Raw genomic sequence first — 24,197 nt, 5'->3', positions numbered from 1 at the left:
TCCTAGGGTTTTTTCTTTACATTTCGTCCTTTCTAATGGTCAATCCAAAGCCACCCTTAGATATAACTCTTAGCAGTTTATCTTAAATTTACTCTGTATCATATTTGCCCTACCCTTTCCGTTTATATCCTCTGATCCATTCTACATACTGTAAGCAGAAGGCTAACGTTGATGGGTCATGATGAAACATTCTGAAAAACTGTCATTGGCTCCCTGTTGTTGAATCTATGAACTTCTCTACTTGGCTGTCAAAATACTACATAATTCTGGCTTAATCAGTTTATCCAACAAATTATCTAATATTCTCCAATATAAACCTTTCTCTCTCCTCTGTCTCATATGTTATATACTTGTTTCTATTCCTGTACTTTCTGTTTTCTTAGTTTAGAATGCTCTCCCCTTTCCTCTGTTTCTTTAAAGCCTAACTGTAGGACTCAACCAAATTTCTATCTCCTCCATAAAGTCTTCCCGGATTTCTCTGATCCTTCTTGATTTCTTCCCTTTCTGGACTTAGAATAAGTACCAAACAACTTAAAATTTAATTGTCCTGTTGTTGATTTACCTTTGTTAATGAGTTGTCTCAAATTATGCGAGGATAGACTCTAAGTCAAACTTCTGTTATATCTCTCCTTTCACTTAGCGCATTAAAAGTGCGTAATATATACTTATTGATTTTTTAAATTAACAATATAAAGTATATAATATGAGCTCAGGTTATACAGTTTAGATAGTTCTATAATTTTTTTTCATTCTGATTTAGTTTCTTCTGTGCTTTAAAAATCCTGGGAATTTTTAAATGAATCATTTTAGTCTTTTAATCTGCTAGGGATATTTTTGATTATCATGATCCGCCAAAATTATTTATGTGAATAAAATTTTGTTCAGTAGTTATACATTTTAGTTAATTTTTACAATTTTCTTTGATACTTCTACTATTCTTATATATTATATGTGGCAAAATTGTAAGCATTTCTACTTATAAAACTTAAGCATGTGATGTTTGCTCAATTTTAAATCTTACATAGTCATAATTTTTATTTTATTAATTTAAATAAGACTTTTGGTATTTTATCTTTTAAAAGATATCTTAAGAGGGTTTTTATTGTATTAAAATCTAGCAACTTGATGGTGAAAATTCAAAATCTTTAAATTTAAAAATATTGGAAATTAGAATAACATGCACGAAAGTTATGATTCCAGTAGGCAATTTTTCTGTCTAAGCTTAGCTCAGTCATGATTAATTAACTTGCCCCAATGTTTCTCTTTTTTCTTTGTTTTAAAAGGGAGAGCGTGGAAGTCCAGGTCCACTGGGTCCTCAGGGGGAAAAGGGTGCTATGGTAAGAGCTCAATAATTTGAAAGATATGTTTCCAAAGAACATAACAAAGTTGAGGCATTCCAGAGGTGGAATTGTCTTGAATGAAATTTAAGTAAGTGAAAAATGCTATTTTGTAGTAAATTACCATAGAATTTCCTGCTTCTTTAAATGGCTTACCTTTCAGAATGCCATATGAAAAAGCTTGTAAATCTGATGGCTTTGTCAGATGTTTCTAAATGTGACAGTGACTAGAACAAATGATTATCATCAGTAAAAGAATCTTGCTTTCAGAAAATACATTGGGATGGGTCTGGTGGTACACCATACTGTCTACAGTTTTATTTTACCTAAGTTATTCTTTCGTTTTTTGACTTCTGTATTATCAGAAAAGCAGTAGAAGGGTTTTTTGTGTGTGTGTTTTTTAAAGTTATCTCCAGTTGTTGTCAGCTAGGAAAATTAATATGCCTATAGGCTAATCAGTTTTAGGAATTATCACCTCCTAAGATATTCCTTGAATCAGTGGTAATACCATGTAGGGCATGGTCCTAAAGTTGAACAGCCAGAATAATTTGTATACATTCACGTTCATTCATCAAAGAAGTCCATGACCTCTGAAAATATGATTTCATAATCTCTATAACATGAACTTCAAAAGATAAATGGTCTCTTCTTAATAGGTTATAATGTGTGATTCTGCCTAGTCAATTTCTTTTCTAGGCAAAGACTTTCTTATAAAAGGATACACAGCTTTTATGTAATCATTTATTTTATTTCTATTGTCTATCTGTGGAACATTTCCTGTGACCTCTTACATCTTGGATAGGAGAGAAAGATCTTATCAAATCATCACTTTTTATTACTATTTATAATTTATTGGTTTTTCTTTAACAAAAACAATCAGGTATAATGGAAAGTTAATGTCTTTTACATTTTTATTCAAATTATAGGGATATCCAGGCCCTCCCGGGGCTCCAGGACCCATGGGTCCACAGGGCTTACCTGTAAGTACAGAAAAGACTTTATATCCCCTTCTAGAATATTTGTTTAAATTTAAATCCATCATTTTGGTTATGCTATATTTTTTGTTTTTATGCAAACTACGTAATGTGTAAAACTAATGGAGGCTGCTTCTCCCCCAGTCAATGCAGAACGCTCTAGGATATGTCACGGTATCTCAAACTTCCTCACCCCTACTCGTTACATCATCTCCTGCTCACTTCTAGTAGTACAGCCAGCTTCACTTCTGCCTAAAATTGAAAAAACATTGAAACTCTCTTTTGAATAACCACATATAAGAAAACAGGATCAGTAGTCAAGATTAGAAGTGAGGCCAATTGGATATACAAATCACAAGCATAAGTTCTAATATATATTTTTAGGAATTGGCAGATATTTTCAACCAAACACAATTCATAGAGAATGTGCCTTTATTAAACAAAAATGGAATTTTTCAAAATACTCTATTTTTGTTTAGAGAAAGAAAATGAAACCTTGTCTCTTAAGAGATTTAAAGTTTGCTTATCAAAATTTAACATTGGTTGTGAACTTAAATATGAAAGATGTCAGCCTTTATGACCCCTTAAGCAAAACTCTTCGTATCAGAAATAGTTCATACTGTTTTGTGAGGTTTCTGTTTTGAATATAAGCCTGATTTTGCAGTATAGTGAAAGATGTGGCGTTGACTTCTAAAATTAGGAAGACTGATCTAGGGACACAGTTGCCAATCGTTTTACTAACATAAGATAATAAATAAATTTGAGATCCTGTAGAAGTTCACTGGTTTTATCTACCTAATGTTATATAGATAAATAAAATTTGTTTTTTAATTAAGTCTTTTATTGAAAACTATCAGGCATAAAAATAATTCACTGTAATTGACTTAATAGCAATTTAATCTTCATTACAGGCTATTTTTGTGGCATATTAATTTGAAACATTTTATGGCTTTTTTCATAGTAACAGAAAAAAATCTATCTTAATGTTATAGGATTATCATAAATGTGGAGATAATGGGAAAGAAATCATATAGTGATAGCCAACCCTTCTTTAATGAACCAGGCAGGTTAGACTGGTCACACTTGGCTAAGTAGGTATCTCCCTCCACTACCTCTCCATGTATGTTCCTCCAGAAAACTACTTGGTTAGTCAGTATTAAAAGCTTTCCATTCTTTGTTCAGGGTGTAAACACCGAGAAATGAAACTTTTCCAAATAGTAGGAACATCAAAAACAGAATATTGGGGGAGGAAAATATGGTATTTTTTAAATAAAGCATATTTTCAAAGAGACTAATCAGTTTTATTTTAAGATCCCCAAGGAGAATTACTTGTCTCAAGAAAGATTACAACTACTATTCTGATAACATTCCTGTGAATTCTGTAATTGATTTTTAAATTTTCAACATACAGGGTCATGTTGGGGCGAGAGGACCACCTGGGAGTCAAGGCCCTAAAGGGCGAAGAGTAAGTTATCTAATTGAAGAAAGTGCCTTAAGCTCCAACAATGACTTCATGATGATGTGTTCACCAAAGATAACTTCCTATATTCTAGATTGTGCTTAGATATTGTTGCTGTTCCCCTTGTTTTCATTATGTTAGATCAACTACCTACATTTATTGAAATAATGACTCATAATCATTTGCATTTACAAAACCATACATTTCTGTTTTATTTGCTATGAATCTCACTAATTCGTGTAGAATTCTTCTTTCTTATTTCCAGCTTCCAATTTCATTCTTTGAGGGAACTGTTAATGTGAAGATGTTTGGATAAATTACTATGTTACTCACAAGAGGCTCACAAAGCAGGGAACAGGAACATCTTGACAAAATAAGGGCAGTGGAAAATGGAATGAAGGCATGCAGGACGAACTAGGGTTTATTTATTGTAAATCGGAGGCGATATAATCATCATGCAGAAGTAAATGAAAAAGCTTCCTCTCTTTTTTTTAAAGATTAAATCTTTTTTTTTTCCTTTAAAGAAATAAGAGCCACAATTTGTTGCATGCCTGTCACATGCCTGGCAGTTTCACATACATTATCTTACCACTCAAAACCACCCTACCAAGGAGAGGCAGTATCTCAGATACTTTCTTACAGGCAAGGAAAATGGGGCTCGGAGAGTTCCAGTGCATGGTCTGTAGACACACCGAGAAAGGGTGCAACTAGAATTCAAACTTTACTGTGTCTGACACCAAAGCCTATGCCTATTGGATGCCACATGGAATATTAAGGAGTATTTTTTCCTTGATTAATTTGAATATGTGGGCTTTAAGAATTCTCTTTTCTTCCTTGGCTTTATCTTGACTTTTATAGCTAGTAAAGAAAATACTTAAAAATTCTTAAGAACATGGCCTCCAGCTGACAAAGGTTAAAAGCAAAGCAAAACTTACTGTCTTCCAGTTGGCAGACAGGAGAAAAGTGTTATGAGTGCTCAGTTTGAAATAATGGCTATAATTTCATGTCCTGTGTTTTAGGTGAGAGCACATCTGTCTTATTCCTTCTTTCCTAAAAAACTACTTTCCTTACTGGGTGATAGATTTACAGTCTATAAATAATCCCCATGTTCACACATGTTTTAGCCCAACTGAGATTTAAAATAATAAAATAAAAAATAACGGCAGATGATCTGTACTCAGACTGTTATTTAGTGGTCTCTATCCTGCCAACATTCAGTACATGGTCAGGTCAAATGTGTTTATTCAACTTTGTATTAGTCAGAGTGGGAAAGTTCAACCAGTTTTGTGACACATGAAAGAAGAAATACTTATGCTTTTTGTTAATTAAGTAATTGAGGGCTCATTGATTATCCAGTTAGAAGCCATGTACCCAAGCAAGATCTGCTCCTGAACCACTGTGCGTTCTCATAACCACGTGGAATATCCGTTTGTGCTGTGGTTTTCTAACCTCTGTATGATCTCTCGGTAGATTATTATTATTTCCTGATTTGCCACATTGTCCTCAACTCTCACTTCCTCAAGGATCTATTTTATTCTCACCCTCCAGATACATTTTTCTGATTCACTCCCAAAATGGGTTCTCATAGTTATTTAAAGTTCAGCCAATACTTTTTAAACAGGGAGCCTTTGTGTAGAAATAAGGGTTTTGTTTAGAACAAAAATGCATCCTTTTCAGGAAATTATTTCAGCCTATCAGTGAACACTGGGAACACAAAAAAGACCTGAAGACTGGAATATTTGAGGAGGAATATAGTATTAGGAACTTCCCTTCTACTTGTTACCTAGTATCTTCCTGTTTCTCCTCTTTTTTTCATCAGCCCTTTTCCACCATGGATATGATTTCAATATCCAAAATTGATTCTTCCCAACATGTTTTACTCACACCAAAACTGAGATTATATGTCCAGCCCACTGAGATAAATGAAACAGATATCTGGCTGGGAGTTCCTGTGCCCCAGCCCTTCCCTTCCATTTCAACAGGTATTTCCAGCACACCTGTACCCCCTTTGTGGCCCACAACTGTGTCACAGTGCGCTGGAGGGGAGGCTTGCACTAGGCATATTTGCACTAAGACCACCCAGAGAACTACTGTTATGGAACTAGTGCTTATACGCCCTTACTGTTCTGCCTGTGATTTACACTGTTAGCAACCAGACACATGAACATCAGAAATGGTAGGACTAGTCCCCAAGGAGTCTTCCTGTTCTTCTGCTTCTTTCTTGCCCATCCATCGTATTCTATCGAACATTTATTGATTTCCTACACTTTGTCACACAGTCTTCTAGCACCATGGAAGATTCAAGGTTAACTGTCCCTTAAAACTAGATCACATAGTAACTTACAGTCGAGTGGCTTTTTTAAAATAACTTTATTTAGGTTACTTGTTTTACCTATTCAATATGCTACCAAGTAAGCAATACTAAGTCTCATAGAATGATCAACACAAGCATAAAAATTTACTTTATTTGGTAAATATTAACTCATCAATTTCTACACCTTACTGAGATTATAATGCATTGACATCAGTGAATCCTAACTGCTGTATAGGAGGATTAATATCAGTATACCACAAATAAAATACTATATGCAATTAGTTAGTTGACCATCTGAAGTTCCAAAGACAGTATTTATCATAAAACTGAAATAAGTGTTATCCTACTCATTTGTTCATTTTTACTCATTTTTTTCTTTTTTCAACTTACCTTTATTGTTGAAAGTATTATAGATGTCCCCGCTTTCCCCTTATTGACTCTGTCCACCCGGTACCTGCCACCTCCCCAGGCCTTTGCTGCCCTATTGTCTGATCCTTAACTGAAGCTGGAGAGGACTACACTTTCCTAGACCTCTGCCAGCCTTACTTAACTATTTAACTAGCAACCTTAGGCTTTATAGCCTTTAATTAATGTAATTGCTAGTTGCTATACTTAGACTTTTTTATATTAATTGTACTTACCCTTGTCATCTCTGTAGGAACAGAAACTTCTGTTTCTTTGTTCCCTGTGTAGCCCTGGGTTAGCAAATGAAATAATAAATGTGAAAGTATTTTTATTTATTTTTAAACAGTATGTTTCTTTTTTTATTGGCTTTATTGGGATGACATTGGTTAATAAAATTATATAGGTTTTAGATGTATAATTCTATACTGTGTGTTTGCCACCCCAAGCCAAGTCTCCTAATGTGACAGTATTTTTTAAAGTAAAAGTATTTTTTTATGTACAACATTATGAGTGGTTATCGTTACTATATGTATCACTTAATTTTGGAGGGAGTTCCTTTCATTTATAATACAAATCAGCACTTTACTTGTAAATGTTTAATAGTCATTTTGTAACCTCTTCTAAACTTCAGGTCCTCTATTTCAGCCTGAATTCACTTGCTTGCAGGATTAACCTTTATTTTTTTTGACATTTGAAAAATGTTATTAACTTAATAAAGCACAATTATTCAAAAGCTTTGGATATTTAAACATCATGTAAGTCAGGCAACTCACTTAAATCTGCAGGCTTCAGTTTCTTCATCTTAAAAAGCAGGGGTTGGACTAATTCAGTCTTGATAGTAGATGATTTATATGCTGAGGCAGAAACTGGCAGCTAATTATGAGACTCCTGAACTAGACGCAGCCTTTTCTACATGTATATGTATATGTATAAGTATATGTATATGTATATCTAGGCAGTTAGTTAATCAGATCTTGTCCAATAATTGAGACTTATTTACCATCTTTGGACAAAACAATCTTTCTTTAAAAAATTCTAAATTTACAGTTCTGTGCTGGGGGAGGGCCTTTTGAAGCTTTATCCTTGGGACTGCCACCTTTAAACCTAGGCCTTAGGGATAGAATCAGCATCATTGTGGTTATTTCTCTAGAGTCAAACTCCTTATCTTCTCATTCCTTCTTTTCCATTCCAAACAAACTCACATTTCCAATTTCTTTCCTATTAATGCTGTCATGATTCTACCAGTTACTTACTAACAAAGTACCCAAGAAAGACAGACATTTCAGATTACAAAGGAGTTAAGTGCTTGATTATACCAGTGGACACATTTTCAGTGTAGATTTTACTTGTTTTCTGTGGTATTTTAGAATGTTAACCACTCATTCTTTTTCATACTCATAACTGTTCTGTTATTATTCCAAAAGATTTTGTAAAGTGCTTTCTTAAAAGGCAGAGAAGGAAAACATTTGTGGAAGATGCCAGAGAAGGAGAATCAGTACAGGCTGCTGAATTTTTAATCTGATGATTATGAGAGCAAGGTCCTGAGGGATCTCTGCACTGGAAATTCCAGAATCAACCTTTAATCATTGTTTGTTTGTTTGTTTACTTATTTTAGATACATTTATTGGGGTAACAGTTAATAACATATAAATTTCAGGTGTACAACTTTGTAATATGTCTGTATACTCTATTGTGTGTCCCCACCCAAAGCCTAGTCTCCTTCCATCTCGTTGGTCTTTTTTTTTTTAATCATCATTGGTTACTTAACTGTCAAACATTCCAAGCATGCCACACCTCAGGAACTTTGCAGTTGTTATTTTTCCTGCCAGAATGATCTTCCCCAAGTTATTTGCATAGCCTGCCATCTCACCTCCTTCAGATGCCTACCTACATATCACTTTAGAGAGACTTCTCAGATCAGCCCATCTAAATAGGTCTCCCCACTTGGATTCTCACTGGTCCCTTAATCTCCTTTGTTATTTTTCATTACAGTCGACTACCTATTGTCATTTTGTACTTTAATTTTATATATTTATTTGCTTATCTATGAATTCAAGGATTTGTCTCTTCTCCTTACCATCCTCTGGGCCTAAAACAGTACCTGGCTTATAGTAGGCACTCAGTAAATACTGTTGAAGGAATAACACAGTTCAAAAAAATCACTTACCTGTTAAATTAAGTCCATACTCTTCAACTTGACATTCAAGGTCCTACACAATAAAACTGTAACTTAGTTTTTCAGTATTTTATGGGAAAATAGGGCAGAAAAGGGATTGGGGAACAGATCATGGAGTCCCTTAAATACAGACTGAGAAACTGTAGAGCTAGAGCTATGGCTATAACTTTTCTATGACCAGTGGAGCTACAGATCCTCATGGAGCAGGAGTCTTTTCTCCAGCCTCATGAATGTGCCCCAGAGGATCTGAGAACGAATGCAGTTACCCTAAGAGCACCCAGGAAGAGAGTCCCATTATAGGATGCAGCTTTTAAATTAAATAAAGCTAAACTAAGCTGACCTCGGATGAGGTACAAGAGAAGGGACTGAAACCTAGGGGGCTCCTTCAAATCATTATGTTGTGCTGGGTTATTTGTTTCGCTGTACATAAATCTTCAGTACCTCCTTGTTGTCTATCGATTTAAATATAAATTCCAATCCTTCACCTTCTAAGTCCCAGTCTTTACACAATTATTTCTTAGTATAGAAATACTAAAAAATACTACATTTAATCAATAGCTCAGCTAAACAAACTTTTTTCATTTTGGGGTATCTTTTACCCTGCCTCTGTACCCTTTCCTTATACTATATCTAGAGTTCCTTCAAGAGCATGATCTCCAACTGTCAAAATGATACCTTCATTCCCTTTATAAACATGTGAAAGCTCTCCCCTTCCTGTGAATCCTTTTGCCCTTAACACGCCTATCTCTTACAATATTATAGTCATTTATATAATTTACCTTGTGATTCTCTATGCTTCATAATGGAGAGACTTTCTTACAATTGTGTATCCCCATCACACTTAATGCAAAGCCTTTTTCCACAATAGATATTCAGTTAATAGTTGTAAAATTGAATTAATTCCCTTGAAAATGACTTTTAAGATCATCCAAAGGCAGTTATAATTTAGACAGGGAGAAAAATATTGTCATTTTATTAGAGAATAACTTTTGCAACTAATGATTCTTCACAACTAATTGCTGAATGAACATTAAGAGTAACTTAGCTAAGAAGTTATAAATTTACATGAATATTCCCAGCAACATTTTCCCCCCTTTCTGAGCCCCTGCCAGCTTCCAGTAACCACTGTCAAGCAGGTGTGTAGCAGGTACAATATAATCAGCACTCAACTTCTTATAAAGTAGAAAGAGTGCTGTTTCAAAAATGTAGAACCTAAGACGACTCTTTGGACAAACAAACCAGTCACTTTTAAATTAATTTAGTTGTTTTCTAGATAAATCCTGAATGACTGCTGAATAATTGATGAGGTGAACAAAATACTCAAATAACAGACCTATACTCCGGGCACCTCAGCATCTGAGTCAGCTGTTTTTGAGGTCACCTGATTGACTGTTTGGCATTAAATCTTTAAAACTCTGGCTTGATTCTCTCGTGCAAATAGGTTCAGCCATGTACTCAGCTGTATTCTTTTCTGTGGTCATGGACAGAAACAAGCAGCTGGGTTTGTCAACTGAAGAAGAATGGCTTCATTTGTAAGGATGCCTAACAGTAAAAAAGAGACATTTCAAATTAACTACAGGATGTTTTTTCCGTCTCTAGGGACCAAGAGGAACAGATGGTCTCTCAGGGGAGCAAGGTACACAGGGTGCCAAGGTAATCACTGATTTTCTCATTCCACCTACAGTTAAGTTCTTCTGAGCTCATATATTCTACCTGTCTAAAAACTGATGCATTTCCGTACAAAAGCGTGCTTCTAAATCTTCTCTTAGTCTAAATATGAAACATGCGTGAAGTTTTTACCACACACAGAGATGTTTTATTAATATTGAGCTATGTCTGCGATGTCTGATTTTGTGTGTGTGTGTGTGCTGACATTCATAACACTGTAATTGACAATCTTATTAACTTGGTATCAATACTTTGTTAGGGTGAAAAAGGAGATCAAGGAAAAAGAGGGCCTCATGGTCTTATTGTAAGTAGTAAAATATTTCACATTAAAGATAAACACTTAAAGTCTTTCATTTTTCTTGGTATGCCATAATATTTGGGGAGGAAGCTGCTTGACCCAAGCGTTTTCTTTCTCATGCAGGGTAAGACTGGAAACCCTGGGGAGAGAGGAGCTCAAGGGAAACCAGTAAGTAGTTAAAAAGAAGCTAGGAACAAACTTTATCTGCTTTATTCTCTGACACAGCTATTGCTTAGTATTTAGTATGTTAGACTAACAATACAAGTTTCTTTCCTTCCTTCAGCCATTAGATAAATGTTCTAATTTGGGCAAGTTGCTTAGTCATTCTGGGCCTTGGTTATACGGATCTATAAACTGGTGGTTGGTAGCTGCTACTTTTACGTCACCCTAATTATGATAGGTTAGTCTTTCTGTAAAATCCATTTCAAAATAAAATGATGTGATATTATAAATATAATGAAATATTTTTTATTCTATTTTATTTTTTCATCACAAATTTATCCCCCCTATGCCCTCTTCCACCTCCACCCACCACCCTGTCCCCCGCAATTACCACACTGTTGTGTTGTCTGTGCCCATGAGTTCTTTCTTTTTGTTTTCTTTTTTGCTCAATCCCTCCACCCCACTTCAACACCCTCCTCTCCACCAGAGATGCCTACCTGCTTCCTATCTTTGAGTCTGTCTCCATTTTGCTTGTTAGTTCAGTTTACTCATTAGATTCCACATATGAGTGAAATCATATGGTGCTTGTCTTTCTCTGATTGGCTTATTTCACTTAGCATAAAGCTCTCCAGGTCCATCCATGCTGTCACAAAGGGTAAAATTTTCTTCCATTTTACAGCCAAGTAGTATTACACTGTGTAAATATACCATATTTTCTGGGTATTTATCCGAAGAAATCCAAAACATTAATTTGAAAGAATATATGCACCCTCATGTTCATGGCAGTGTTATTTACAATAGCCAAGATTTGGAAGCAGCCCAAGTGTCCATCACTGGATAAAATATAATGGAATATTAATAAAGCTAATGTAACCAGAAACTACTTTAAGGCTTCTTGTGTAGTTTTGTTTTACTTCAACTTGAGTGTTTTTCAGACCCTTGCAGTGTGGAGCTATGTGTGTCATCATGCTCTCCCATGGCACTTCTCTAAGAGTTTTTAACATTATATAATTCAAGATATTTTTTGTCATCAAAAATCTTTTCAGAAGGATACAGCTTTTTCCCTGAGGAGCAACAAGTTTTGTATTTATCATTAACTGAAGGGAAAAACTGTTTTTAAAGAAAGAAAAAAGAAAGATACATATGCACAAATGTATACAGACAAGCATGTGTGATAGTACATATATATAATTTTGAGTGCATAACCTTAAATGTATGGTGTTTTTAATTACTTTCATTAGAAATCATAATTTTTAATGATGACATTATTTGTAATACATTACATACATAAATGTATGTAATTAAAGTTATAGTATTAGATAATAATTATCTAATATATGTAATTAAAGTTATAGTATTAGATAATAATTTAAATAGCCTGCAACTGAAGAGTCAGAAAAGGATATGAGAAAAATGTCTTAACGCCATAGGAATAGTCACTGTCACAACATTTACGTACTCCTCTTTGAACTCTGCTGCCCCCTGCCGGCTGTTTTCATAATACCATTATATTTGACAATTGTCAAATCTAAAATATCAGACTTAAAAGAAATGACTGTATCCAGGGAGAGGACTTTTTTTTTAATTGATTTTTTTTCTAGAGAGAGGGGAAGGCAGAGGAGAAGCAGGGAGAGGGAAAGGGAGAGGGAGAGGGAGAGAGAGAGAGAGAGAAAGAGAAGGAGAAGGAGAGAGAGAGAGATCTGTTGCCTCCCATATCTATTCCAACCAGTGACCAAACCCACAACCTGGGCAGGTACCCTGACTGGGAGTCAAACTGGTGACCTGTTGGTGCAGGGATGATGCTCAACTAACTGAGCCACACCAGCCAGGGACAGGGAAATAAATTTCGTGTGACATTGTATTGTTAGTTAATGTAATCCCCAAAGAATATTCTTTGAGTATTAATATTCATCATCTGAATTTTTGATATGTTAGTGTAAATGGTGTTTGTGTAGATTTTTTCCATTTTGTTACAATGTATACAAAGCTATTATGTTGTAATGAGTGAGAAACTTGGAGCTCATCAAGTTCATCAAGCCTATCAGTTATTTCTGGATAAATGTAAAATTTGATATTTGATTTCCTCAATCAAATATAAAAGTTACTGAACCACTTTGTAACCATAGCATATGGCAAGCAAGTTTCATAGACTGCTGGAAAAGTAGAGTTACTTTAGTGGATGGCATGGGATGGATATTAAATCATGAGTTTATAATAGTTGTTGAGATTTACTTAGCTCTATACCTACATTGTCTCCTTCTTGATTGAACTGAAATAGACTTTTGAGATCCTATGGAAGCTACTATCAATCAATCCAAGAAATCCAGACAGCCCTGAAGATTTATTTATTTGATCCTGCACAGTGATCTCAGTGTCTAGTCATTTATGTACTGCCAACAAGCTGGCAATGCTGTAAAATAAAGATACATTGGAGGTCAGATTGACCTTCGTTCTAGTAATGCATGTTCCTATTAGCTATATGTATAGTCTTGGCTAAATTGGTTAGCTCCCTGGATCATATTTCCCTCAACTGTAAAATATAGAGACATGTCTTAAATGTCACAATTCTAAAGCTAGATATTAAATGAAAATTGGTAACTAGTACTCTGCTAGTCCAGGTAGCCAGAAGTATATTTGTCTTCTGGGCAAATTTGTTTCCACACGTAGATCTGACTCAAAAGGAGAATCAACAGGAAAGGCCATGATCCATTGTGTTAAATTGGGGACCATATGTAACACTTAGCATAATTGTAAGGAACCGAAAACATATAGCCCATTTACCAACATCTGGTATTTTGCCCTGTAATTATCTTATTATACATATGTATATGCTATAAACCCATATTGCAAAGTTAAATTTTTTCTTTAATATAAATAAGTCAAATGTGCATTTTAGAGATATTAAGAGAAAGTAGTATTTTTTTATTTATCTATGCATTTATTCTTTTTGGTGCTTTCATTCCTTTCTGTAGATCTGCATTTCCAAATGGTGTCATTTCCCTGTAGCCTATAGAGCTTCCCTTAGATTTCTTATAGTCAAGTTCTGCTAGTGATTAATTCTCTTAGTTCTGTTTATGAGAATGTGTTTATTTCACTTTCATTCTTAAAGGCTATTTTCACATGATATAAAATTCTGGATTGATCAATGTGTTTTTATTTGTTTTTATTCAATACTGAAAAAATTGAAATGTTGACCTCCATTATTTCTGATGAGAAGTCCACACATCTTTATCATTATTTCCCTGCATATAATGCAACATTTTTTTTCTGGCTGCTTTCAGGATTCTCTCTTTGTCTTTGAGTTTAGCCATTTGAGTATGATGTGCCTGGATGGATTTTCTCTGCATATATTCAGCTTGAGGTTTGCTGAGCTTCTTATGTGGGTAAATTAGTGTTTTCAGTAACTTGGAAGTTTTTCAACTTTGTTTTTTCAAATATTTTTCCTACCCTCTTTTCTCTCCTCTTTCCTTTGTAGATTCCAATTAAATACATGTTAAACGTTTGATAATATTCTTTTTGTCCCTATGGCTCTATACTTTCATATATCAGTCTTTCATTTTCCTGTTTTCTTTTTTTAATTGGATAAGCCCACTCTATCTTTACTCACTTGTTAAGCCTATTGAGTGAAATTTTATTTAGGATATTGTATTTTTAAGTTTTACAGCAGATATTTAATTTTCAGTTCTGTAATTTCTTTTTTTTACAGATGCAATTTCTTTTTTGAGATTTCCTATTTGTTTATTTTTCATGAACATATTTATATTTACATTATTGAGCATATTTATGATACATACTTTAAAATTCTGTGTGAAAAGCTAACATCTGAATAATTTTGAATTTTATTTCCATTAATTGCTACTTCTTATGAATAAGGGAAATTTTCTGTCCAGTATCTTGGAATTATATCCTGGACATTTTGAATAATGTATTGTAGAGACTCCAAATTCTGTTATATTCCTTTGATAAGCTTTTCTTCCTTCCCTCCCTCCCTCCCTTTCATTCATTCATTCATTCATTTCGGCTGGCAGTTAACTTGGCTGAATTTGAAGTCCAAGTTCTCTAGGCTCTGGTAGGTGAAAATCTCTGTTCAGTTGTTTTAGTCTTGGCTTGGCTGCCTGCAGTCTCCTTCACCATTACATAGTTCAAATGTCAGCAAGAGATTTAAGCAGTTTATACTCAGATATTGAGGCTTCCTCTGTCTGGCTCTTTCTTCCATCACTTTCTAGGAGCTGTGGTCACTCCAAATTCTGCCCTTTGGTTCTCTATGCCAGTAAGACTACAGGCCTCTATCCTGCTTGTAAAAAACCATCCTATATGGCTTACCCTCTGGCTAAAAGCCATTAAAAAATCAGAAACTCACCTAGTGACATCCTCTTCTTCTATGTGTAGACCCCTCCACTCTAATTTTTGCTAATATTTTGTCTTTCCTGAATGCCTTCAGATTTTTTTGAAAAAAATATTTTTGTCCTGGGTTTATAGTTATCTGTATATAGGTTAGTTTGCTAGGAGCTGCTTGGCCAATATTAGAAGTAGAAACTCTTAACAGTTCTTTAAATAGAATTTTCTCTGAAGGAACTCAAAATACTTGAGAAAAATTTATCTCATAATTCTTATAATACAAAAAGTGTATACTATTTATTCTTTCACATTCTTCAGATAATGAGGCAGAATGGACACAGTTTTTATGATCCTACAGTGAAAGCGTCACCATGCATGTAACACTCACATGCTCCCTTGCTTTTTCTCATAGAGCTTTTGAGGATGCTCTACATACAGGGTGTCCCAAAAATATGTAGGCACACTTTGACAGCTGACAGCTCAATTTTGAAAATGAAATGTATTTTAATAAACACTGCCTTTATAATTATCAGTGTGTGTATACATTTTTGGGACACTCTATATTTGTTGAAAATGTAAAAAGCATTAAATGATTCCCGGTTGAAATCAGTAGAAAGCAGTTCTGTATAGTGGAAGAACATGGCAGTGGATCAGACATATTGGAGGTCAAATATTGGTTCTGCCACTTACCAGCTGTTTTTACTCTGTACAAATTACTTAACCTCTCAAGACCTGAGTTTTCCTATCTTTAAAATGAGATAATTTTTATAGTCATAACAAATGAAGTTTATTTGTTTGGCACAGTTTCTCAATAAATAGCAACCATAATAATGTAATAGTCATTGTCCTCCTGGTCATATTCACAAGTGCTGAGTTCAAGTCATGGAGCAAGGAGTTCTACTACAAGTAATATATTTTCAGTAGCATCTGAAAAGCCTTCAAGGGAATTTTTATTTTGTGCCTGCTTATGGTTTTCTTCTTCATCTCCAATAAAAATAAAGTCCACTTAAGTCATTTCATAGCTTTGCCAGCTTTTATGCACCATTAACAGCATTAAAAGTATATATGAAGCTTGATATTGTGTGCAGACACACTTTACAAAGCAAACTGGGCAGACTTCAATTAAGGTTCTAAGCTTTCACTGTATGTTTCAGTTGGGATCCCTTATGCTGATTCTGTTTCTTAATTTAGGAGCCTGGAGTAATGGGTAGCATATGATTTTCATGACTGAAAAAGGGCCTTAGTCAGATGGAAGTCCATGATTTTACATATCTTCCTTTCTCTAACTGGAGAACCATACATAACTAATTAAAGCATTGATGATTGTAACTTAGAAGATTCAATATTGCTAGGAATTTTGAATATCTGTACTTCTAATATATTTTTCTCTTAGTTTTTAGTTTTAAGATAAATAGTAATTGTGATCCATTGTACAGTAGCCAACCTTCCTAAGGTCGGTAATGTAGAGGAGGCAAATTACAAATAGACAAGGGCAGTATTTTATGTACCATTAGTAGTCACCAGTGTTTGGTACAGTGCATGCTCAGTAGATCTTTGAATGAGAGAATCAAAGAGGACCTGGAATTTTATTTAGAGATGTATGTACCATTTTAGAATATACCCCCATATCTAAGAATCAATTTTATGGTGCCATAGATGGCATGGTATAAAAATGTGGGGGGCGGGGGAGGATTGGAGAGCTCCAACTTGGTCATCCAGACCCTGAGACCCTTGTGCTTTACCAGGTCTTAAAGGCACAAATCATACCTTTTAACACATTGCAAAGATACTGTTTTTGGATAAAAACACTTTTATTTAAATATTAAAGTTATTAAAAACCCAAATTTAAAATAATTATTCATAATTGTGTGTCACTATATAGGACAGGGATTAAATACAAGAATACACGTAGACATAAAGAACTCCTAAGACTTGACAATAAAAAGTATGACCAGAAAATGGCAAAGGACTTGATACTCCAAAGAAGATATACAGAGGGCCAGTAAGCACATGAATAGATGCACATTATTACTAGTCATTAGAGAAATGCAAATCAAAACCACAATGAGATACCACTTCATACTCAGTAGGATGACTATTATTTAAAAAGAGAGAGAGAGAGAGAAACACACACATACACGTGCACACAGAAATTAACCAGTGTTGTCAAGAATGTGGTATTTGTACACCAGTGTTTATAGGAGCGTTATTCACAGTAGCCAAAAGGTAGAAATCCCAAATGTTCATTGACAGGTAAGTGGATATACAAAATGTAGTATATACATATTATGAAATATTATTCAGCCTTAAAAAGGAAGTCTTAACATATGTTACAACATGAATGAACCTTGAAGACATTATGTTACATGAAATAAGCCAGACCCAAAAGAACAAATACTGTATTATTCCACTTATGTAAGGTACCTAGAGAAGTCAGATTCAGAGACTGAAAGTAGAATGGTGGTTGCCATAGGAATGGGGGAGGGAGGAGGGAGTTATTTAATGAGTATAGAGTTTAAGTTTGGAAAGATAAAAAGTTCTGAAGATAGATGGTGGTAATGGTAGCACAACAGTGTGAATGTACTTAATGCCACAGAACTGTACACTTAAAAATTGTTGAAATCGTACATTTTATGTTATGTATATTTTACCACAAAAGAAAAAAAAGAATAAAGGTAGAGAGAAAAGTTAGGTGTGATGATTGTGAAAGAAAGCTGAGGTAAGGGAACTGTCTAAAGCATTTTCAAGCATCACTTTTTCTTCAAGTTTTGCCTTTGTTTGTTCAGGGATCACAAGGACTCCCTGGGAGTACTGGAGACAGGGGACTTGCAGGAGAACCAGTAAGTTTATCTTTATGCTTTTCAGTGATACACAAACTTACATCATAATTTGATAAATGTAATTTAATTATAGAGTTTCCATGGAAAGTGAATTGCGAAAAGGAAAAACCTTGTCACACCTTTCTCACAACTTATTTTTTATTACCTATGAAGTCATTCTTCTGGGATGCTATCAGATGTAATATGCTGTAACAAGCTTCTAAGATTTACAATACAATATCATCTTTCAAACTACTGGGCTGATCTTATCCATCAGTTGACACAATGGTTTACAGGTGGCCTTTGCATAATTTTTTAGCTAGTAGCAAGTGGAAAATTCTAAAAGTCAAAGGGTTATTCTTATCAAACTGCATTCATTTCTTCCTTTACATATTTAATCTATGGTATAAGCTCTCTAAACAGTAAATAAAGATTTGATCATATATATATAACTCTTTGCATTTAAAAAGTCTTAGATATGGTGTTGATTTTTTTCAAACTAAATCCTTCTCAGTTTTCTCCCTATTTTGTATCTCTTAGCTTGCCATCCCAATTCTAATATTTTATCAAAAAATAATGGAACTCTCTTTAGCATAATTTTCTTAAATAACTCTTTCTTCTAAAAAAAGAAATCTGTAGCTCCTTGAAGTCAGAGACCATTTCTTTCACCAGGCATAATGTCTGGCATATTATATCTACTTATCGCATGCTTGTTAAACTGAATTGACCAAAGGTCATATCCCAAAGATATAATCATTCAGCCAATAATATTAGATGAAGTGAAATGGAATGAAAATTAATTTAGTTTAATAAGGAACATTTAAAGATAGTTTGTTAATAGAGCTATGGCAACAGCAGAGACAATATCTTCAACCTTATACAAGAAAAGATTTGTTATTGTAGTCATAAATGACTAACTGGCCTAACAGCATCTGCAAATTGATATCCAGGTCATAGGGTTAGTGAGGCTCGTAAATAAAATATAAATCAATTTGTAATGGATACAATAGGTTTTGTTTCATATTTTTTAATTGCCTGGCAAAATCATAGAAAAGAAAAGAATGTAAGTAAATTGGTGAAATGAAGAACACAAAAGAGATATTGAAACATATTTATTTTTTGAGAATAATAAAATAGAGCACTACAGCTTTTCTATAGCCAACACCTATTAGAGCTGTCTCTTTATCTTAAACAAGATTCAAAACTGGTTAATTCTTTGCAGCACAAGTGTTAGGGTTTGGATAGTTGATCACTCATTCATTCAATCAGCAAATGTTTATTAAGAACCTGCACTTAGAGTATAGTGGTAACCATGGAGTTTTCAGTCTAATGACAGAAGTACACATTAATTAATAACAGAGATAAATGGATAATTTAAAACTGAGACAAATGCTCTAAAGTATAGGAATTCAGTTCTAAGAGTGTGTGTAATGGAGAAACTATCCTAACTGGGGGTTAGAAAAGCTTCCATGAGGAGGAGTATTTGAGCTGTGATCCCCAGGATGAATAGTAGTCACTTAAGCAAACATGGGAAAACATCATTTCAAAGAGAAGTCATGAGCCTGCAAAGAAGTGCTACATATTTATTTGAAGATCTAAACAAGAGGGCCAACGTGACTATGGCACAGAGAGTCAGGTGGAAAGTAAGTGCAAGCTGAGGATAGAAACGGAGGCAGGGGAACCACATGCGCTTTATGGGCCACATTCCCGAGGATTTGTACTTTTACCCTAAGAACAAAGGCATGTCATTGAAAGGATGGGGCTAGTTTTGTGACCCGATAATCACTTTGTTAAAATCACTCAAACCACAAGGTAGAGATCAAATTGTAAGAGATCAAGAATGGAAAAGAGTGGTTTTCTGTTGCAAGGTAAGAGTGGTAGAACCCTTTAGATTAGCAGAGAAAAGAAGTGTATAGATATGAAAGAGTCAAAGGAGACAAAATCAATAGGAGATAGATATCCTGTATGTGAAGTATGATTCCTAAGTTTCAGGCTTGAAGAATTAATGAGATAATTATGTCATTCACTGAAACTGGAAATATCAAGCAGAAAGCTAGGTTTGATAGTGGCAGATTATAAGTTCGGTTTAACTATGTTGAATTTGAGGTGCCTTTGAGAAATATGAAATTGACAGATATGGAGCTCAGGGCAGAGGAATTCACTGACATTAAAAATATTGGAGTCATTGACCTCGGGAGAGAATATTGGAGTGAGAGAAGTAAAGGATCCAAGGCTTAGCTCCAAAGAAATTCAACATTTAATAAATGTTGGTAGAAGAGGGATGAACTGAAGAGAAGAGACTGAAAGAAGTGAGGGGAAAATCAAATATATAACTTAGGAGATCAACCAGAATCAGAACCCTCGTAAAATCTTCATGACAGTCTTAGATTCCTTTAGAAGTATGTAGGCAAAACTGTGTGTCTATATCAACCAATAGCCCTCAGACCAGTCATTTGCTTTTGTAAATAAAGTTGTGTTGAAACAGACCTGCAACCATTCACTTACGTATTGTATGGCTGTTTTCTTGCCACTACAGCACAGCTGACATGTGTAACAGAGGCTACATGATCCACAAGCTTGAAATACTTATAATCTGGCCCTTTAGGAAAAGATTTTCTGACCTGTAATCTAGACTTTAATCACATTTGGGGGGGGGGAGTCTGATCAATGCAAAACTGATGCACACTGTGTGTGCTCCTAGACTTGTACAGTGCACAACTGTATAAAGTTGCCCTCAATAAGAAGAAAAATGTGAGAAAATTTCAAAAATTTATGAAGTGACCTAGAAACTAACTTAAGTAGAAAAGAAAATTATTATCTAAATAGAAGACTGAAAAATAAAGTATATATATGTTTTTAAAATTGATAGATAAAACCCTGGTCGGCGTGGCTTAGTTGGTTGAGGGTCATCCCAGGCACCAAAAGGTCACAGGTTAGATTCCTGGTCAGGGCACATGCCCAGGCTGTGGGGCGTGCAGGAGGCAGCCTGTGGATGTTTCTCTCTCACATCAGTGTTTCTCTCTCTCTCCCTCTCCCTTCCTCTCTTTGTAAAATCAATAAAAACGTATTTAAAATAAATAAATAACCAGTTCTTTTTAAATTAATGTATTCAATTTAACCAAATCCCATTACCAATTATAAATTGGGTGTAAGGGCTTGATTTAATTATTCCAAGGATAAATATAAATAAGCAGGCAAAATAGCTTAATATTTTTAACCTGGCACAAAAGATGATGACTAATGCTACTAGAATTTAAAAGGAATATTAAAGATAGAATAATTAAATTCATTGACACTGATCCAAATCTGGACAGATATGTGGACCAGAAAAGTATATAGGAGAATTTAATTTTTGATGAGGACAGTGTTAGAAATCAGTAGGGAAGTACTATGCTGGATGCTAAGGCATTTAGTAACACATGAAGAGTTCACAATTATTAGAAATACAGGTAACACATTAACAGATCATTTCAACATAAGATAAATACTAAAATAAAATAGAGTTTAGTTTACAGTCCTAAATTAGCACAAAGGAAATGCACTTAGCCCAACCTGCATTTTTAAGAACACTTGATTAAGGAAATGACATTTGGTTTGAATCTTGGGTAAATTAGAGGTAGCCAAGCGAAGATGGCAGACAGAGAACTGTAGGTGAATGGAACGGCATGAGGAAAGACATGAGGGCATGGAACAACTTGATATCTTCAAGGAAGCCTTAAGCAGTTGCATTCACTACAACATAAAGTGAAAGGAAGGAAGTTTTGATATTTGGTTCAAAGAGGTTTTTTTAATTTACTGAGGTGACATTGGTTTGCAAAACCATACAGGTTTCAAGTACACAACACAATAAGACATCATCTTGATTCTCACCTCACACTGTCCATCAAAACAATGGCTTAAATCAATATTTTAAATCATAAGTAATGAAAGTAGGTGAAAGAACTTTTTAAAATGGGAATAAACGTTTTAAACTTAAATGTGATTAAAAAAAAAAAAGCAATAAAAGACTGACACCTTTAACTGTGTGCAAATGTTAAACTTTTCCCATCCTAATTTTTTAAGAACTGCTCAAAGATTTAAGAAGCTGCACCAAGATTTCAAGTGGTTCAAGTGGTTATTTTGGGTCATTTTTAAATTTGTGTATTCCCAAGTGTTCTGTAGTGATAATGTTTGGGGGGAGGTATGTGGGAGGTTATCCTTAACAATATATTTTAAAAATAAAATGACAAACCACAAAGTGGGTAGAAGTTAGCAGTAAAATAGGACAGATAAAAGTTAATGTCCTAAATACATAAAGAACTTAAACAATTAAAAAAAAATTTACTCCCAAAATATATGGGCAAAGGACATGATCAAGAAACATATAGAATATCACAGATAGCTGATAAACAAATGACAAAAACAATATTTAACCAAACTAGTCGAATATATACACTTTTAAGTTATCAGGTTGTCCATCAAATTAACAAAGAATTTAAAAAATATTCTGTGTTGGTATGCATTCAAAGAAATAGGCTCTAATTTTTACATGTTGCTTCTGGAATGTTAATTATTGCAACCTTTTTGGAAATCAACTTGGCTTTTGACCAAATAATACTACATTTCAGACTGTGTTCTAAGGGGGGAAATGCAGACTACACACAAGGACTTAGGCACAAAGATGTTTCTCTCAGTGCATTTATAATAGGATAGGAATACATTCTGAGGAGAATGCATACATTCTAAGATATTATCCATAATATTTAATAAGCCATAATTGAAAAATATAACTGACCTCTTAACACTTTTAATGACTATACTATCAAGTAGAGGACAACATAAGTGACGCCTATATACCAACCTTATAATCCTATCATTTGAAAGTTTATCTCAGTTATTTGACAATATCACATGATGTTACAGACCTTAACTTTCACTTATCAGTAGTCAAACATGTGTATAATAAATCCACTAAAGCAAAATTTTACTGTAAAGAGGAATTAAAAATAGTATAAATGCCTAGTATTAAGAAAATGATTAATTTATGGTACTGTGGAATATTAAAAGAAATATTGTGTAGCCATTGAATAATTTTGTTATGAAATATGTACAATAACATGGTACAATATTTATATTTAGAATGGAATAGTAAGCATACAACAGAAAGATACAAGTTATTTATTTTGTCACATATTTTTCAGAATGTTAAGTAGATCTATAATTATCACACCCATTAAAGAAGATAACTTTTGAAAGCCCTTAGCATAATATTTCATATTTATTAGGCATTTTATAAGTGTTTATTGTTAGTGAGTAAATTAGGGAATAAAAGAATGAATGGCACTATAGTTTCTTTTGAATCCAAGCATGCCTTACTATTATTCACAAAAGAAAACATAGGTATCAAAAAAGATAACTTTGTTTACTCAGAAAATAAAGTAATACATTAATAAATGTATTGTGTTATATTACATATGATATCTCCTAAATTCCATATTTAGATGCATATGTTAATTGAGACATAGAATAAACTTTGATTCTCAGGTTTTAAATTTTATTTAATACAGGGACCACGAGGACTGCAAGGTGATGCTGGACCTCCTGGAGAAATGGGTGCTGAGGTAATATTTCTTATTAGTTCATCATTGCTTAATACTTTCTGTAAGACTCTTCAAAGGTATAATTGATATGTTAGATGTATATTATGGAGAATAATTCCGTAGTGTTTTATTTCATATTCAGAAAATAAAGCCTAAAATTGCATTAAAAGCAGGATGACTATTATATGGACCTAATTATATATGTGTGTTTTCCTCTTAACAGTTCATTTAAATGACAAAACAAAATCTGAATAAAACTTTTCCTTAACTAATTGAAAGTTAACTTGATAACCCTAAGCTGTTATGTCTCCTTTATAGAAGAATATTGAGAAGTGACCCCTACACAGCATATATTTTGGAATAATAAACCCCAGTTATTATAATTATAGAATCTAATTACTATTTCTGTTGTTTAATTTAGCACTAAATAACCTAAACATAAATGAAAACATGTAGACCTACTAAAAGGCTATTGCCTTCAACAGGCAAGAAAGGATGGCAGTCTGAACTAAAGTGGTAGGCATAAAAAAGGAAAGGAGAGGATTGATTTGAGAGATGTTTGTTATATAAGTTCTGTAAACCTGCATATTTGTGGGATATGGAAAGTAAAGGGAAAAGAGAAGCAAAAAATTAATCCCAGATCTCTATGTTGTGCAATAGGATGGATA

The 24,197-nt window shown here is 34.0% G+C and overlaps 1 protein-coding gene across 1 annotated transcript in view; it reads left to right on the top strand.

Moving 5' to 3' along the window:
* The window catches only part of COL24A1 (collagen type XXIV alpha 1 chain), a 251,664-nt gene that overhangs the window by 141,856 nt on the left and 85,611 nt on the right, over window positions 1-24,197 (top strand). Inside the window, exons 28-35 of the mRNA XM_087820561.1 lie at window positions 1,284-1,337; window positions 2,264-2,317; window positions 3,723-3,776; window positions 10,265-10,318; window positions 10,593-10,637; window positions 10,755-10,799; window positions 17,918-17,971; window positions 23,497-23,550. Coding sequence (XP_087676687.1) covers window positions 1,284-1,337; window positions 2,264-2,317; window positions 3,723-3,776; window positions 10,265-10,318; window positions 10,593-10,637; window positions 10,755-10,799; window positions 17,918-17,971; window positions 23,497-23,550 — 414 coding nt within the window. The remainder of the gene's footprint in view (window positions 1-1,283; window positions 1,338-2,263; window positions 2,318-3,722; window positions 3,777-10,264; window positions 10,319-10,592; window positions 10,638-10,754; window positions 10,800-17,917; window positions 17,972-23,496; window positions 23,551-24,197) is intronic.

The sequence above is a fragment of the Miniopterus natalensis genome, chromosome 9 (assembly GCF_054644295.1).
Source record: "Miniopterus natalensis isolate mMinNat1 chromosome 9, mMinNat1.hap1, whole genome shotgun sequence".
NCBI classification, from domain to species: domain Eukaryota; kingdom Metazoa; phylum Chordata; class Mammalia; order Chiroptera; family Miniopteridae; genus Miniopterus; species Miniopterus natalensis.
The sequence above is the reverse complement of the archived record's forward strand: the minus strand, read 5'-3'. Positions and strand labels throughout refer to the sequence as shown.